Here is a 17598-nt window from a genome sequence, read left to right on the forward strand (position 1 = left end):
CATGAGTCATTTACCCAATTACATGACATTTTATAAATCAATCTAAAAGACATTTCCGGGTACCCCATGCACTCAAGACTTATTAGACTAACATGTATCTTAAACATAAAACAGAACACCCCTCCTCCTCTACAGTACTTGGCACCCTCCTAATGGTGTGCCAGCACTACAGAGGAGAGACAGGTGATCAACAACCAATTAAACAGTTTCACACAGTACAACAAACCAACATGTATAAGATTAAAGTTCATAAAACATTTGATTCTGTGTCAAAAACGATTTGACAACCACAAATAAAGGGGCATTTATTAAATATACTATGTAATATAAATATTAAAATATGTTTTGATACAGAATCAATTGTTTTATGGTCATGATTCGCCTGGAGCCTGAGTGGCTTGGTTCCAGGCTTAAAATGTATATACATATTTTCGGAAATCTCTATGGGGGAAAGGAATGGGTTTTCTATCTGTGACACCACAAATGGCCACCACTGCTATGCCTACCCCGTGACATTACCCTTACAGCAGATTTATGTAAAACCGAGATTGCCATGAATTAAATGACCATGAATTAAAGAAAGGTACAATAGTGTATATAATCTGAAATTTGAAACATCTCTTCCCTTCTCCTCCTCCTGAATATATCAATAAACATTGGCATACATACGATTGGCTTTAACTAAGAACATTTTTAAATCAGTAAACAGCAACACACTTGTTAACAAATACAACAAGGTAATATTGGCTTAAAATGTCAACAAGGCATGAAACTTTAGCTGTTCACGTAGCTGTTAATAATAATTATAATAATAATAAATATTGTTTTTAAAAGACCTATCGAGCTTGAGGAACAGAATAGCACAGTGGTTCTCAACCAGTGGTCCGGGGACCACCAGTGGTCCTTGAGGGGGTTCCAGGGGGTCCCCAGCAATAGTGTTAATACACTTTCACCCCCTTTATCCATATTGTATACCGTATACTATTTTGAATAGCCTAATTCAAAATTAGCAGATATAAGCTCACAGCGCGTCACTTCGTGCTGCTGTGAGCTTGTAGATCTGCTATTTTTTTACGTTTTCGAAAAATCTTGGAGATGTTTGAAGAATTTTGTAGAATTTTGCATTTGTTTAAAACAAATCTTCTTTTCTGGGGGTCCCTGGCAGGCTGGCACAAAACATTTTCAGATGGGGGTCTGCGGCCATATGTAGGCCTATATCAATTTAGGTGTCCTTGGCATGAAAAAGGTTGAAAACCACTGGAATAGAACATGGCGCCACTTCTCCATTAAACTCATGAATGGACGCGGCCGCCCTGTTATTTTCTGTCGCCCTATTCCTCACAAAAGTTGTGTGCTACAGTAACATAAATATTGAAATCGATGCATTTATTGTCGACGACTAATAATGACCAAATGTGTTGATGATAGGACAGTGGTTCTCAAACCTTTTCATGTCAAGGACCCCGGCCCCAAATTGATAAATATTTGGCCACAGACCCCCATCTGAAAATATGTTGTGACAGGGACCCCCAGAAGCAAAGATTTGTGTTAAAAATATTCAATAATGTTCAAGATTTTTGAATAATAGCAGATCTACAAGCTCATAGTGCGGCACCGAGTGCCACGCTATGAGCTTGTAGATCTGCTATTTTTGAATAGCCAAAGAATAAAAGGTTAAAGTGGATAAAATGATTGTGATGCTACATTAACTGCTTATGCTGGGGGCCCCCTAGAACCCCCAAGGACCCCTGGGGGTCCCCAGACCCCACTTTGAGAACCAATGGTCGATATATTATTGTATGTCTTTAAATATCATGAATTGAATACATAGGACCGCAATGCTTTTAGTCCAAATGTATGACTGTACCCGTACTGTTTACATTTCTGTCTTATAAAGTATTCAATCAATCAAAAAAGGACTTCCGGGAACTCTTTCATGTCTACACGAGTGACGTAACGATTGGGCATTTTTTTGGACTTCCGTTGTCGCCACTCTCAGCTTTCGTCCACCTGATTGGCCCACGAGTGTGCGCCTGGCGCGAGCGCCTCTCGCCGATTGGCTGAAAGAGTGCGCCTCCGGTCACGCGCAGGGCCGTGCGATTGGCCGAGCGCCACCCTGGGCCCGCCCCGTCCTCCCTCCCTTCATGCGGCTGCTGCTGGCTGCTAGCCACATGCTAATGCTACGTTCGTACGACGGTGCTGCGCCCCCTCAAAATAGCGGATCTACAAGCTCACAGTGCTCCGCGTCTGCCACGTGGGGTGAGCTTGTAGATCGGCTGTTTTCACACCGCGTTACGGACGAACTATCCAGCAGGCTTCCCCCCAGACAGCAACGGGTGCAGAGTGCAGTGTTGCCATGTCCGCTTATTATAAGCGAGTTTGGGCTTGGTTTTCTGTAAAGTCGCTTGTAAATATTGGTTGTTGCAGGGCTTGTTGTTTCTAAAGTGTATTTGTTTATTTGGGCTTGTTTCTGAAGTGTAGTTGTTTATTTGGGCTTGTTTCTAAATTGTAGTTGCTTATTTGGGCTTGTTTCTAAAGTGTAGATGCTTATTTGGGTTTGTTTATAAATTGTAGATGCTTATTTGGGCTTGTTTTTAAAGTGTAGTTGCTTATTTGGGCTTGTTTTTAAAGTGTAGTTGCTTATTTGGGTATGTTTTTAAATTGTAGATGCTTATTTGGGCTTGTTTTTAAAGTGTAGTTGCTTATTTGGGTTTGTTTTTAAATTGTAGATGCTTATTTGGGCTTGTTTTTAAAGTGTAGTTGCTTATTTGGGTTTGTTTTTAAATTGTAGATGCTTATTTGGGCTTGTTTTTAAAGTGTAGTTGCTTATTTGGGCTTGTTTCTAAAGTGTAGATGCTTATTTGGGCTTGTTTTTAAAGTGTAGTTGCTTATTTGGGCTTGTTTCTAAAGTGTAGTTGCTTATTTGGGTATGTTTTTAAAGTGTAGTTGCTTATTTGGGCTTGTTTCTAAAGTGGTGTTGCTTAACTCCCTCAATGACCCCTGGGGGTCCCCGGACCCCACTTTAAGAACCATAATTAATGCTTTTACACCACTGTTTGTTTTCATAGACCTAGTTGCTTATTTTTTTTCACACAACGTGGCAACACTGGCAGAGCAGGACACAGACGGACTGGAGGGGCGGCCATGTTGGAGCCATGTTGATGCTTGTCTGTCTGCTGCCTCCTGTTAACCCGCGGCACCTCTTCCTTTCTTTAACCCGTTGAAAAAAAGAAAGAAGAGGAAAAAAAAGAACCAAGCTCGTCACGACAAGACACGGCTTCTTGTTCCCCCGGAGCCGTGACGTGTTTCTGGGGGGTAAATAATAATAATAATAACAACAACACAATGGAGTACACTCGGGTGGTATTACCGCGATGAAAAGAGCAGAAAAGAGGGAAGCAGCAGCAGCGCCGAAGGAGCGAAGGAACTGGAAGGAATAAAACACGTTCATCCTCCTTCCATCCTCACCAACGACACAGTTTGATTCATAGCAGAAACAAGTGGAAGTTGTTGCTAATGCTAATGCTAACGGAGCAGCAGCAGCACCACACGGAGGAGGAGGTGGAGGAGGAGGAGGCAGCAGAGCCGTGGTGGGATGCGGTGGACGCCGCGGCCGCTGCATAGAAACACCCGGCCTGAGGCGGCCTCTTCTGGGGGCACTTTCTCTCTTCTGCCGCTGACCGTGAGGAGCTGCTGGCCTGGTGGTGGTGGTGGTTGGTCCCGTGTTTTGGTCACTGCGGGCCCGCTAGCGTCACACCGTCGTTAGCCCCGGGGCTAACTCTTTTTTTCCCCTCCTCCTTTGTACGGTTAGCTATTATAGTGGCTGGTTATATAGGGGTTAGCATGCTGACACAACCACCAACCTAAACCCTGCAGAGGAGAGCAAAGCCTCAGTGTGCAAGCCCAGCTTGCCTTGAATCGTGGACCATTATCTCGCCTTTTAAAAGAGACAAAGTATGGCGACACCCGCGTCGAGCTGCTTCTATGGAATATCATCGCTTTCCCTCCTGCCTCACTTCCACAGGAGGAGCTAGGAGCCGTGCTAGCTGCAGGAGCAGCAGCTTAACTTTAGTTTCACCGTGTTGTTGTTCCACTTCAGCCTTAGCGGGCGGCAGCTGATCGGGAACCTCCTTCCTTCTTCCTTCCCTTTCCTTCAACCCCCCCTGAAGCCAAGCTGGCGGCCCTCCGAGGAGTCGAGGCGGAGGACAAGGAGCTGGGAGCCATGGCCTGGGTGCTGAAGATGGACGACGCCGCCATCGAGTCGGGGCTGGTGCACGACTTCGATGCCAGCCTGTCGGGCATCGGACAGGAGCTGGGGGCCGGCGCCTACAGCATGAGGTCAGTGTGTTAACTAACGTGCGGTAATGATGGTTTCCTCCATGTGTTCTTCTTGTTCATCATCGGGCCAGAACATCACTTGTCATGTCCAGTTGCAAAATAAATAGGAGATGGAAGGTACAGGTTGTTCCCTTTGCTCGTTGTGTGCACTCAAGTGTGTGTGTGTGTGTGTGTGTGTGTGTGTGTGTGTCCCACTTCAGTTTGGAAAATGTTACTCAGGAGTCAGGTGTGTTTTTAGTTTCTTTTGAGTGAGATGGGTACTGTTGTACTGTATGTGATGTGGGAACAGACATTTCCCCCTGGTACAGGGTCAGGGTGGCATGATTCGGGACAAAGAAAAGAAAATAAATCCCCCACCATACACACACACACAAATTAACAACAAAGATGTCTTGAGTGATGAGGCAAGCCAGGGAGGCATCTTCTTAGCAGCACTGTTGGCACTGGCACATAAGCCATCCCTGGCTGTGATGTTGAACAATGGTTCCCAACTGTTTTCATGTCAAGGACCCCCAAACTGATATAATGCATGTGGTTGCAGCACACCCCCATTTAAAAAAGATGTGTCAGGAACAAAGAAGTGACCCCCATAAGAGAGGAAAAATAATAAATCCTCATTTAGTCGAGGACCCCCCCCCCCCCTGGGCCCCCACATTGAGAAGCAGTCAGGTGTAGGAAAGATAGAAGCAGACTGGAGGAAAGGGAGATCCAGTGGTCGCTCACAGGAGCCGTTGCATCACCAGGGCAGGATTCTGGGTTCCCATGATCACCACGATAGGCCAGTGTGTTATCAGATGATGGACGACGATGGTATCGCTCACACGCTCAATTGTCAGTCAGTGTCAGCCATATGAACCGAATACCATGCAGATCCGTATCAAATATATACGCATCGTTAATGTGGAGTTTATTTTCCAGTGTGCTTTGTCCATGTGTCGCCACCTTTCTCACTCTGTCTTGCCGAACAGGTTTCCTCTCCTCACTGTGCTTTTTGACTGTCTACTACACGTCGACTTGACAAGTTGACAAGACACGTGCCGTGCCAGGAAAATAAGCCAGCCATGTAATACTCTGGGGAGTCTGGGCAGTATCCCTTTTAGTGGTCATGCTGAGGTCAGAACAAGATTCATCTAAAAACGTGAGACAATTAAAAGCCCTTTGGGATTCTGTAGTGTTGTTTTAGTTCAGTGTGTTTTGTCTGGGATTCCATCATACGCGTGGGTGGGGGTCAGCATCTATTGAACCAGTTAATTTTCTCTGTGTGTTTACTGTTTACTGTGTCATGTTGTGAGAGGACAGAGAGGTCATGTTTGTGCGATGTGGGTGAGAAGTTCCCAGGATGTGCAGCTGTCTTATCAGCGGCTTCTCCAGCCATCTGCTTTCAATGTGCGTCTATCTGTGTGTGTGTGTGTGTGTGTGTGTGACGCAGGCACCCACATGAGTCCACAGAGAGTTGATGAGTTTAGCAATACTTAAAACGGTGCATGTGTAAATGAGTTAAAGAGAGAGAGAGAGAGAGAGAAAGTGCATGTGTGAGTGAGGGTCTTGTTTGGGGGGGCATGTTTGGAGTGACTCCGTCAGCAGCAAGGTGGGGTACAGTAGGAACGGAATGTCTTCGCTGTGTGTCAGCGGAGCTGGCTCCTCGGGTTTCAGGAAGCCGATGCAGTTTCCTGGGCAGTAGGGATAAACGGAGCTGCGGCTCTGCGACTGGCACCCTGTGGTTGGCACACCGGTCACGGTCAGGCATCCACCCCCCGGGAGGGTTATAAACACGGAACACATTAGCAAGTGTGTGTGTGAGAGAGAAAGTGATGCGCTGAGCCTCAATAAAGTTAAAGCGCGTAGTAGGGGTGGGCTTTGAAAGACCAGGGCCGTGACATGGATTGTTGGGAAAGGGTCCATGGAGAGGTATTGGAAGACTGGCTTGGAATTGTCAACGTTATTTTTATAGCTTTGGCGTGGTTGTAGAAACGGCATCATGGACTCGCCAGTAACGGAGTGCTTCAATTAGTATGACACCACGGTCCAAATTCCTTCCATCCTTGGCATGGATTGGAGACCGTTGCTACATACACTGCTGCTGTCTGGGGTCTTTACACACTCACATACACACACACACACACTCACACACTCACATACACACACGCACCACTATGAACTCACTGACACTTACGCAATATTTGTCAGGGTCACCTGAGGACAAGCTGGTGTCCATGCGCCTGCCAAGCAAGAGAGCAACAAAGTGTGTGTGTGTGTGTGTGTGTGTGTGTGTGTGTGTGTGTTTTTTGAGTGTGTTTCTTATCATTGATTGATTGTTCTCTATGACGTGGTTCTCAACCTTTTCAGTCCGCGACCCCCCACAATAATCCTATTTGAACTGGGGACCCCCCCCCCCCACCCTGACAAGCACTTGGAATTGTAGGAGTTGAGGCATTACATTTAGTTTGACTTGATTAAGATAAACATTTAGAAAATAGCAGATCTACAAGCTCACAGTCACAACGCCTCGCAATGCAAGGCGTTGTGACTGTGAGCTTGTATGTAGATCTGCTATTTTCTAAATGTTTGCCTCTTTCTTGTATTTGACAATTAAGCCAATTAGTTATTGTTTTATTAAGGCAGTTTTATTGTATAGTTTGTTGATTACTTTTGATGCAGTAATGCTCTTCTTCTTTGCTTTTTTCTTTAATTTTTTTAGGTATTAAACGGGTCTTAAAAGTCCTTAAATTGTCACTTCACTGTCATCTGGGGACCCCCCCTAAATCATGTAGTGTCCTCAGTGGGACCCCCACAGGTTGAGAACCACTGATCTATGTTGTGTAGTTCTCTCATCCTGGTGTGGCTCGAAGCATAACAAAGTCTTCTGAGGACATTATTAGGCCAATGTAGAGTGGTCAACAGTAGAGTGGTCAGTATATGGATTGATGAATCATGGTCATGTCGGGGAGGGCTTAACTACTCAGGTATTCAGTGATTGGTTTTACATCTTGATAGGTCAGGTCATGTTGGTTAATAACTGGCATTAGGGGAACAATGACAATCAATTGTATCAAGAGAGTAGATAAGAACGCCTCAGCCATTGATTAAGACTACGAGTCAAATTAAAGACGAGGAAGTCCATTCAAAATTGCTGCTCTACTCTACAGCAACTACAGTTCTTGTCAAGTCACTCGAGTGTTGAGTAAGCACACAGGTGGATGTGTGCAAATTACAGACTCGTATCAGCGCTTAAAAGTAAAGCACCTGTTCAGCGTATTACTCTTGCACATGAGGCTTTATTTTAGGGATTATAATGCATTTTATTATAACACCTTTCATACAAAAGAATGCAGCCAAAAGTGTTTCACACGATGGCAAATTATTAAACAAATAAATGATACAATAATTAGTTTTAAAAAAATGTCTATAATACTTTTTACAATGTCTGGTGTAGATAACTAAAATATCAAAAGACAACAACATGGGTCTATGGAATGAAACCTGCTACAGCTCGACTAATTGATGCTTATGCTGTCTTTATGGGGGACTAGCACTTGAAGCTAACAAAAGTCTTTTTTTCTTCTGATTTTTGTATCAGAAAGCGAACGAACAAGAGAGAGAGGGTGAAATTACGTAAGATGTGAGTTTAGAATTATCTTTTGGACAACAAGTGGGTTAACAACTTTACTATACTTACCTGGAACACATCTGTGTCACTTTTTAGATTTGAGCTAAAAAGCATTATTTTACACTTTGGCTATTCAAAAATAGCAGATCTACAAGCTCATAGCGCGGCACCGAGTGCCGCGCTACGAGCTTGTAGATCTGCTATTTTTTGAAAAATCGTGAAAATGTGTGCAAATCTTTGAATATATATAATGTTTTAAAGCAAAAAAAATTAACTAGAATCTTTGCTTCTGGGGGTCCCTGGAACAAAATATTTTGAGATGGGGGTCCACGGCCAAATACATATAATGTTGGGGGTCCTTGACATGGAAAAAGTTTGAGAACCACTGACATAGTAACATAAGTTTTTTCAAAAAACAGTTAAGATTTAGAAGACATTGATTGCATTCTGCTACGTTGTCAGCCCATTTTGTGTAGGGAATTTTGTCAAATAATTGCGTAGGCTAAGGCCTACCGACAACAGGTCTGTCAAACAGAACTGGACGTTGATGATGCTGTTGTTGTGCACGCCTCAGTTTCCGCAACGCAGGCATGCTGTGTAAAAGCAAAGCACACAACAACAGAGGTTGTTTGTTTTGGTTCTCTGTAAAAAAGCCAAGCCGGCATTAAAGGAGAAGTTCACCCAAAAAAATACTTATTTTCTATCAATTATACACCCCATGAAGCCTTGATTTCATGGATTTATTTTTGTTTTTGTGGCATTCCTAAAACAATAATTTGATGACTGTGTATTTCCGGTAGGAGACACAAATAATCTACTTTGTGTCTCCTACCGGATACATTAGCCGGTAGGAGACGGGAATCAAATTATTAGCTTAGGAATGCGACAAAAACAAAAAAGAATCCATGGATTCAAGGCTTCATAGGGTTTGCAATTGACAGAAAATAAGTAATTTTTTGGGTGAACTCCTCCTTTAACGATGGCCCCTCTTCACGCCATTATTGCTGTAAAGTGGCTTATGTTCAACTGCTTCTCCACCATGATGAGTGATATCTTCCCGTTCTGCCCTGCCCCCTCCCCCCCCCCCCCCGACAAGATCAACATGACTTTAAAATAACCTGTTTTGGTCAGTGATTGAACAGGAAAGCTGTCCAACAGCCACTTATGTCTACACCAGGAGTTATTTGAGTGTGGGCCGTGTCAACGCCACTAAAAAGATGATTACAACTGCACAATTCAAACTTTATTCCAGGCACACACAGGGGGTCCATAGAGTACATACAACACACAACAAATAAATAAAAACATTAAAAAAAGACATATAATCATACATAGAGGCTGACTCTCCGGTGTTTACGTAGCCTGGACGAGTATCTTCCCAGGATCGACTCTATCCTCAATAATACTGTTCCAGTCGAGACATGAATCCATACATAGAGTGCCTTACCTCCTTACGACCTGGAACGCATCTGTGTAATTTTTTGATTTGAGCTAAAAAGCATTATTTTTTGCACTTTGGCTATTCAAAAATAGCAGATATACAAGCTCATAGTGCGGCACCGAGTGCAGCGCGACGAGCTTGTAGATCTGCTATTTTTGAAAAATCGTGAAAATATGTGCAAATCTTTGAATATATATTGTTTTAAAGCGAACATTTTTAACTCAAATCTTTGCTTCTGGGGGGTCCCTGGAACAACATATTTTCAGATGGGGGTCGGCAGACTCGGCAGCCAAATACATATCATTTTTGGGGTCCTTGAAATGAAAAGGTTTGAGCAATGAGCATCGTTGATTATAGAAACATATACGTTTATCAGAATACTGTTGGGATTTAGAAGACATTTGTAGAATCAGCTTCAGGTTAAGAGAGCCTCACAAGTGTGGATTCCACATGGACGGTACAAACGAGTGACTGGCACGCTGCCATCTAGGGACCTTAAGTAGTATCCTCAGGGCATCATTGTAGGCCACTTTAAAGGGTAAGACCACTTTGGTTAGAGGTTTGGGTTGTGTAGTTACCTTGCCATGATGTAACTCCAAAAGTGGGCAAGAAATCAAAAATAATTGCTCCATTGATTAGAAATTGATAATTCAAAAATATGCTCCTCATTGACTTGGGTAAAACAGCTCTCAAAGTCACTCTTTTAGCACATAAATGAACACAAACGAAGCTGATTCAGACAATATAGAGCATCACCAAACCCAGTACTGTTTGTTTTTTTAATAAAAATGTCAACTTCCTGTTGATTTTACAATTTGAAGATCTGGATCTGGATCCGCGGATCCAGTCCAGGTTTTCTACTTATTAAAAATGGCAAAATCAACAGGAAGTTGACATTTTTATAAAAAAATAAAACAGTACTGGGTTTGGTGATGTTCTATATTGTCTGAATCAACTTTGTTTGCGTTCGTTTACGTGCTAAAATAGTGACTTTGAGAGCTGTTTTACCATACAATGTAAGTCAATGGGGAGCATATTTTGAATTATCAATTTCTAATCAATGGAGCAATAAAAAAAATATTCTTGCCCACCTTTGGAGTTACATCATGGCAAGGTAACTACACAACCCAAACCTCTACCAAAGTGGTCTTGCCCTTTAAAGTATCATTCATAGTCGGACGTAAGGATACGTAACTAGCGCCAGCGCTCCTTGCGTCGTAGTTTTTGTCTCCCCCTCCGTCACTTACGGCTCCAGGATTTCCGTCCGTGCAGTCGACATTCACCGTCAGGCCGACGTACGTTCGTTTGTACGTTGGCTGTAGTACCAGTGGAACCCGTTGGCAGTATAAGGAAAAAAAGTTTTCCTCGGGCCCTCTTTTTCCAAAAAAAAGACCCACGTTGGTTGGTGGAAGTACTTGAGTAAATGTACTTAAGCACTTAGACCCGTCGATCCCTATGGTCGATCCACGGTCTGTGACAATATATAGCATATATAGCACAGTGCAGTAGGGGTCGAAACTCACGTTTTGTAGACAACCATTGTTTTTGTCTAGTTTGTGGACTAGTTTGTGTCTTTTATTGCGTTGTTTTGGCTAGATGCTACAATGGTAGCTTCATGTTGTTAGCTGCAGCTGGCTGTGTTGCCAGGTTTTGTGAGAGAAATAAGCAACCAGGTCTATGAAAACAAGCCCAAAAGAATCGACTAAGATATAGCAGATCTACAATATATATGTTTGAGAATCACTGGTTTAAATAATAATTGGCCCAAATAAGCAACTACACTTTAGAAACAAGCCCAAATAAAACCGCAACCACCAATACAAAATTGCTTGTTTGTTTACAAGCAACTTTACAGAAAAATAAGCCCAAAGTCGCTTATAGTAAGCAGACATGGCAACATTATAGGTACCGGTACATACTCTCGCAATTGCCATCTGGTGGATGAATAGGTGTATTACGCCTGTACACTTTAAAATAAATAAAATAACCCCTAAATAACGTGAGCGACTATGCATGCGTCCGTAAAGAACGGACGGAATCCCTCACCCCCTGACGCACGTTTTAGACCCATCTAGGGACTATGAACGGGCCTTAAGCCTCCGCATGCTACCCTTCTTGTATGTGCACCACAAGAAAGCTGTATACATGGCAGTGCAGAATGCTTTAAAAAAAGTGCACACTTGACAGTACCAGAGCACATACTGAACCTGCGAATCAGCATATTAGCCTGGGCATAAAGTATGCGGCACTGTTTACAGTATGCAATATTAAGGGTCTCCTAGGGTTCTATACTTTGTCTCCTCCCCTGTTCACTTGTATGCCAAATGTCAGTCGAAAATAACCGATCTACAAGCCCACAACGCATCGCAGTTGTTGGTTTTGTTAACGACCACAAAAACTTGTGGAGCTCCCTAATTAAAGGTAAAAGTTGCGGCCCCGACCGGTGGCCTAGCAGTCCGGGTCTAATGTAGCCTGACAGCGCATCGCGGGTTCGAGTCCCGTTCCCGACGATCTTTGCTGCATGTCTCTCCCCATCTCTCTCTCTCTCCCCGTTTCCTGTCCATCTCTACTATACACTATAAATAAAGGCAGAAAAGCCCCCAAAAATATCTTTAAAAAAAGTAAAGTTGCATGACTGACAGTGTCGCTTGACTCGCTTCACAATAGTTTTTTATTTTCAACTGAAAAATCAGTTTTTTTCTCAATTGAAAATATGGCACACATTTGTTTGCCAAAGCATAAATTAGGCTGAAGTGTCTTTGGCAGGGGGTGGGCAACCTTTTCCGGCACAAGATTTTTCTAGCCGTTTTCCAAGGCTGGTGAGATCTACCATCACCAGACCAGTGTAAATCATCACTGCTTTATTAACGGCCGCTAATTAGAATAATGCACTCATACAGTTAGCCAATAATGTAATAATAGTACAATCTAATGAAGATCAAGTCAATTATTTACAAATCACGGTTTGGCCACTTGGTTTTAAAGTTCATCAGACAGTTTCTGAGTTATCAAGGTTTATTTGACAACATGACACCGCAGAATAATATTGTACTGCTATTCTGTAAACAAGAAAAGCAGGCATCACTTCAATAAAATCAGTCCTGCAGAAAGACAGCATGACAATAAATTGTCTGTTGCTGTCTATTGCAGCAGCACGACAGAAAAACAGAAAAATCTTCTCTGGTGTCACGCCCTTAGTGACAGAGTTGGCACAGGGAACCAGGGCAATTCTCAAAGAGCAAACAGGCTGGTCATCTGTTATTTGCTGAGTTTGCAAGTGTGGAAAGCATCGCGGGGTCACACATCTTTGCAGCTTTGAGCTGTTCATCTTCAGCTTGACTTTGAATGACAGCTATCTGATGATAATGTCCATCACATGCCTGTCTTTACCTAGATGTTTAGATGAAATACTCCAGCCTGGGTGGGGCACTATGGGTAAAGTACCTGCCCAGCACTGCTGCTGCAAACCCCTAGACTCTAGGCCCTAGAGTCTAGGGGTTTGAATCCGCTGAGCTTCATCCGGTTTGGCCGAGCGTCTACTCTATATACAAACACATTTGGCCATGTTCGAACGAGGACAACCGGGCGGGTAGAGAGGTTGATCTTTGTTGCTGCACGTACTCCTACAGGCTGGGTCGGCGCAATTTGTCTACATGCATTTACCGTTCAGTTTTATGTACAATTGACTGTCTTTTCAACTTGTGTAGCCCTGATGTCATTGGTCATTTGTTGTCGTCACTGTTGTAGTTTTTGTTAGGGGCTTCATACTGTTGATTCCACTGCTAATGGAAACGAACACGTAACAATTCACACCACTACATCCCTGCACGTGGCTTCAGCGCAATTACGGAGAAGCACTACGTCTCGTTTCAGCCATGAGGGGGGAAGAATCCTGGCTTCCAAAAGCATGACGGTCCAAAGCGTTTTGGGGAAATCTGCCAGAAAACAGGAAAACCCTTCCATGGCACATAAGAAGGGGGTTTCTCCTGGCTTTTTAAAGAGGCCTGGGTTGGCCGTGTTGCCAGCAGGGTGGGGCTCACATGGAGATGGCAGCTCACAAGAGTGCACATTAACAACCTCTTTAGAATCAAACACAAGTAACTCACTTGAAACGCTCTACTAGTGTATGGAACGCACACTACTACTAGGGTGACTCATTGTAGTTAGTCAGGAAAAAAATTATATCGTCCCTGTCAGGTGGAGAACTGGTATGTCCAAAATTTGTCCAAAAATCGTGAACATTTTGTGCAAATCATGTCTTCTAAATCCTAACAGTTTTTGGAAAAAAACCTTTGTTATATCAGTGGTTCTCAAACTTTTTCATATGAAGAACCCCCAAAATTAGATATGTGTTTTTGGCCTCTGATCCCCATCAAAATATGTTGTTCCAGGAACCCCCAGAAGATTTGAGTTTAAATGTTGTTTAAAAAAAGAGAAGTATTCAAACTAAGATTTGCAAAAATGTTCAATATTTATGTATATAAAAAAACTAATCCATATGATGAATATGTGTGTGAATGGGTGAATGTAATGCACAATCCATGTAAAGCGCTTTGGATAAAAGCGCTATATAAATACAATTTTTACAAGATGCGTTCCCAGTCTAAATGGGTTTAATTAGCTCCATCTCTGTCTCTCTGTCTCTTCCACCACTGATTATTTTCTCTCTCTCTCTCTCTCTCTCTCTCTCTCTCTCTCTCTCTCTCTCTGTGTGGTTCCAGTGACGTGTTGGCCCTGCCCATCTTTAAGCAGGAGGACTCCAGCCTGCCTCCGGACGAGATAGAGACCAAACACCCCCCATTCCAGTATGTGATGTGTGCTGCCACCTCGCCCGCCGTTAAGCTGCACGACGAGACACTCACATACCTAAACCAAGGTGAGCACACCCCCCACACCGCCGTCTTAGATGCACCACACCATGGTTGGGTCATTCGTGAGTCGTTTCAGCCCCCCCCCCCCCCCGTTGATTGATGCTGTGCTTTGTAGAGACACTTATCATGCAAATGTGTGCAAATCTTTGAATGTATATATTTTTAAAGTGAACATTTGTAACCCAAATCTTTGCTCCTGGGGGATTCTACAAATGTCTTAAAAAAACAACAGTTTTTTGAAAAAACGTATGTTGCTATAATCAGTGGTTCAGTGGTTCTCATAGTGCGGTGCCGCACTATGAGCTTGTATATCTGTATTGTATATATTTTTTTCAATAGCCAAAGAAATCTTAAAATGACACGGATGCGCTCCCGGTCTTAACACATCGACCGCCAGAGGTTAATCTCATAATGTACTCACCAGTGCCAAGGTGTTTTTGTTGTTTTTTAGTTTTTTTCATGTCGCCATAGATCTTGTTAAAATCCTTAAGATTGAGCTCTACACGGTCTGTTTACATCCGCGACATCCCACTGTATCTCCCAGTGAAAACCACGTGTCAAACGGGGTATCCATGTTGTAGTTAGAGCGGATTACGTTAAACAGTGAAATGCGAGGAGAAAAAACTACAGGAAGAGAATTGAGTTTCAGTTTCGTCTGTAGAACGAGGGCGGACGCGATCGTCAAAACCGGATCCCAAATAATTCCGTTTCCGGTCATCAAACCGGAAACGGAAGTGGATCAAAAAAATTCCGAAAGTGCACCCGGAAATTTTTAGCGCGAAAAGACCGTGGACCGTAGGGCTACGGTCTCGGCGCTTAACAGTTGGATTTAACGGACCGTAGGACTACGTTCTTGGCGGTTAATGTGTTAATGGGTTAATAAAGTAACACCGGACAACTTTAAGGAGATCTACAAGCGCACAACACATCGCATCGTGACATGTTGTGAGCTTGTAGATATGCTGCTTTCGTTGAGCGACGCTGTCGTATGACTAAGCACTATGAACGGTGTGTCGGCCTGCATTCAAGTGTGATCCTGTGTGCGTCGCCAGATACTTCATTCAATTTCACACGTCCCCTCTTTTAAACGTGGTACGTCCCGGTGTTTGAATCCTTTTTGGAGTGTAACGCAGCCACACAGCTCATAGACCGTTTAGCTGTAGGCATTTCTGAACCATGTTTGAGGTAACAAGCTAGCGGTTGCCTATACGCTGCTGTCAGAGCAGTGTAGTTGTTTACTAGTTGTTTACGTGCACACCAACGTGATGTGCTGTGTAATTGTAGATCTCCTTAATGTCGGCCTAAGTTTAAACAAAAAAACAACAGAAAAGAGGCAAGACAATTATGCTGTTGGCCTGTAATGCCTGCTTTGGAGCATCGTCGGGCAAATTGACAGCTCAGGCAAGGTACCGAAATGAAGCACTGAAATCTGCGTTGTCATCTAGTCTGGTTACTACCGGACCCGTCTGGAACGGTGCCATATTGGCATCGGTTCTCTGTACCCAGCAGTGTGTTAGTCCAGCACTTAATGTCCCTCTGCTCGCTCCTCCAGGTGTGGCATATGACAGCGTAGCTCTGACCTTGGCCAAGAGCGGGGGATATGCAGGGGTTGACCACACATGTTAATGTTATTATACTTACATTACGCTAGGATTGACCTGATATCGTAGTTTCTTTGAAGCACTACATTGTCCTCTTTGCCCTCTACCTATGTGACTATTTACCCTGTCATTTGTTGACTAGGATTCACGCCCCATTTACATGAATTTGACACGTGTAAGTTGCTCTGGTTTAGAGGATCTGCTAAATTCCTACATTGTACTTGACCTGGCATCCTATATAGTGTGCATGCATAGTTTCAATGTACAGATTATTGATTTTTGGGGGGATATTCTGTTTAGACTGGTGATAGGTTATTGGTTTACCTATGATCCTAGATATAATCTAGGATCATAGGTTTAATCTAGGATCATAGGTAAACCAATAGTTTACCAATAGAGTAGATGACTATTTCTCTGCATTTGATGTATTACCTCGTGTTTTCCTTGTTTATTGTATAGTACATATATTGCTATTTATCAGTGGTGTTCAAACTGTTTGTCAAGGACCACCCAAAATCATATGTATTTGGCCGCGGACCCCCCCCATCTTCCAGGAACCCCCCCCCCCCCCTCCCCCCCGAAGCAAAGATCTGAGTTACAAATGTTCGCTTAAAAAATATATATATATTCAAAGATTTGCACAAATTTTCACGATCTTTCAAAAAAGATTTTGCAGATCTACAAGCTTTTATATCTGCTATTTGAATAGCCCAAGGTCATCTAAAATTACACGGATGCGTGCCCTCTGCGTACTGCTCAGAGAGATACCACAAGTTTACTGCAGAGCCTGCTAGCGGTGATGTGGGATTAACCTGCCCGTTCGATCTCTTGATCGTTCGTTCTCCCTCTCTGTCTCACTGTCCCCTCAACCTGTCTCTGTGTTTCTCCAGGCCAGTCTTATGAGGTGCGCATGTTGGACAACCGGAAGTCTGGGGAGTTGCCAGACCTCAGCAGCAAGTTGGTGAAGGTGAGACCAGGTCATATACACACTGACACAGTTTTCAAATGCTCCCGCCCAGTGGTGTAAAGTAACCAAGTACATTTACTCAAGTACTGTACTTAACTCATTCACTGCCAGGCTTATTTCAAGCTTGTTGATCCATATGCCACAGGCAGGAAAAATGGAAAAGAGTAATTTTTTTCTCCGTTTACATTTTAACATTGAAGTGGATGGAGCATTAACTTTTTGAAAATCGTTTTCTCCTAGTTCCTTTGAGATAAACAAATAATAATAATACCCCAAAAAAAAAAGATTATTTTGAAAAGGTCAAAAGACGTCATTGGCACTAATGGCACACTGAAAACGGCCGTCAAAAGACGTCATTGGCACTCAATGAGTTAAGTACAATTTTGAGGTATTTTAACTTTACTGGAGTATTTCCAATTTTCGGTACTTTTACTTCTACTCCACTACATCTCAGAGACAAATATTGTACTTTTACTCCACTACAATTTTACAACTTTAGTTACTTTGAAGATTTTGATTATTATTAGAAAACATACATGAACCACTTCAGCCCTATATACATTTTGGCCATTTGAAAATAGCAGATCTACAAGTTCACACAATGTGTCGCATCGCGACGCATTGTGAGCTTGTAAATCTGCTATTTTCACAGATTTGAAAACTTGTGAAATGGGACTTTCTGCACAATGAGTTCTACTATTGGTACTTTTGGATAAAAAAAGACAAAAATAGCAGATCTACAAGCTCATAGCACGGCACTCGGTGCCGCGCTA

The 17598-nt window shown here is 43.1% G+C and overlaps 2 protein-coding genes across 7 annotated transcripts in view; one reads left to right on the plus strand and one right to left on the minus strand.

Moving 5' to 3' along the window:
* The window catches only part of LOC308094700 (uncharacterized protein), a 353814-nt gene that overhangs the window by 25499 nt on the left and 310717 nt on the right, over positions 1-17598 (minus strand). The window lies entirely within an intron of this gene.
* Positions 3135-17598, plus strand: part of ubp1 (upstream binding protein 1) — a 37939-nt gene continuing 23475 nt past the window's right edge. For all 6 annotated transcript variants that reach the window (XM_080441501.1, XM_080441502.1, XM_080441503.1 and 3 more), the window contains exons 1-3: positions 3135-4338; positions 14108-14262; positions 16749-16825. In XM_080441501.1, coding sequence (XP_080297627.1) covers positions 4223-4338; positions 14108-14262; positions 16749-16825 — 348 coding nt within the window. In that variant the 5' untranslated portion in view covers positions 3135-4222. The remainder of the gene's footprint in view (positions 4339-14107; positions 14263-16748; positions 16826-17598) is intronic.

Source organism: Gymnoscopelus braueri (assembly GCF_963280865.1).
Source record: "Gymnoscopelus braueri genome assembly, chromosome: 11".
NCBI classification, from domain to species: domain Eukaryota; kingdom Metazoa; phylum Chordata; class Actinopteri; order Myctophiformes; family Myctophidae; genus Gymnoscopelus; species Gymnoscopelus braueri.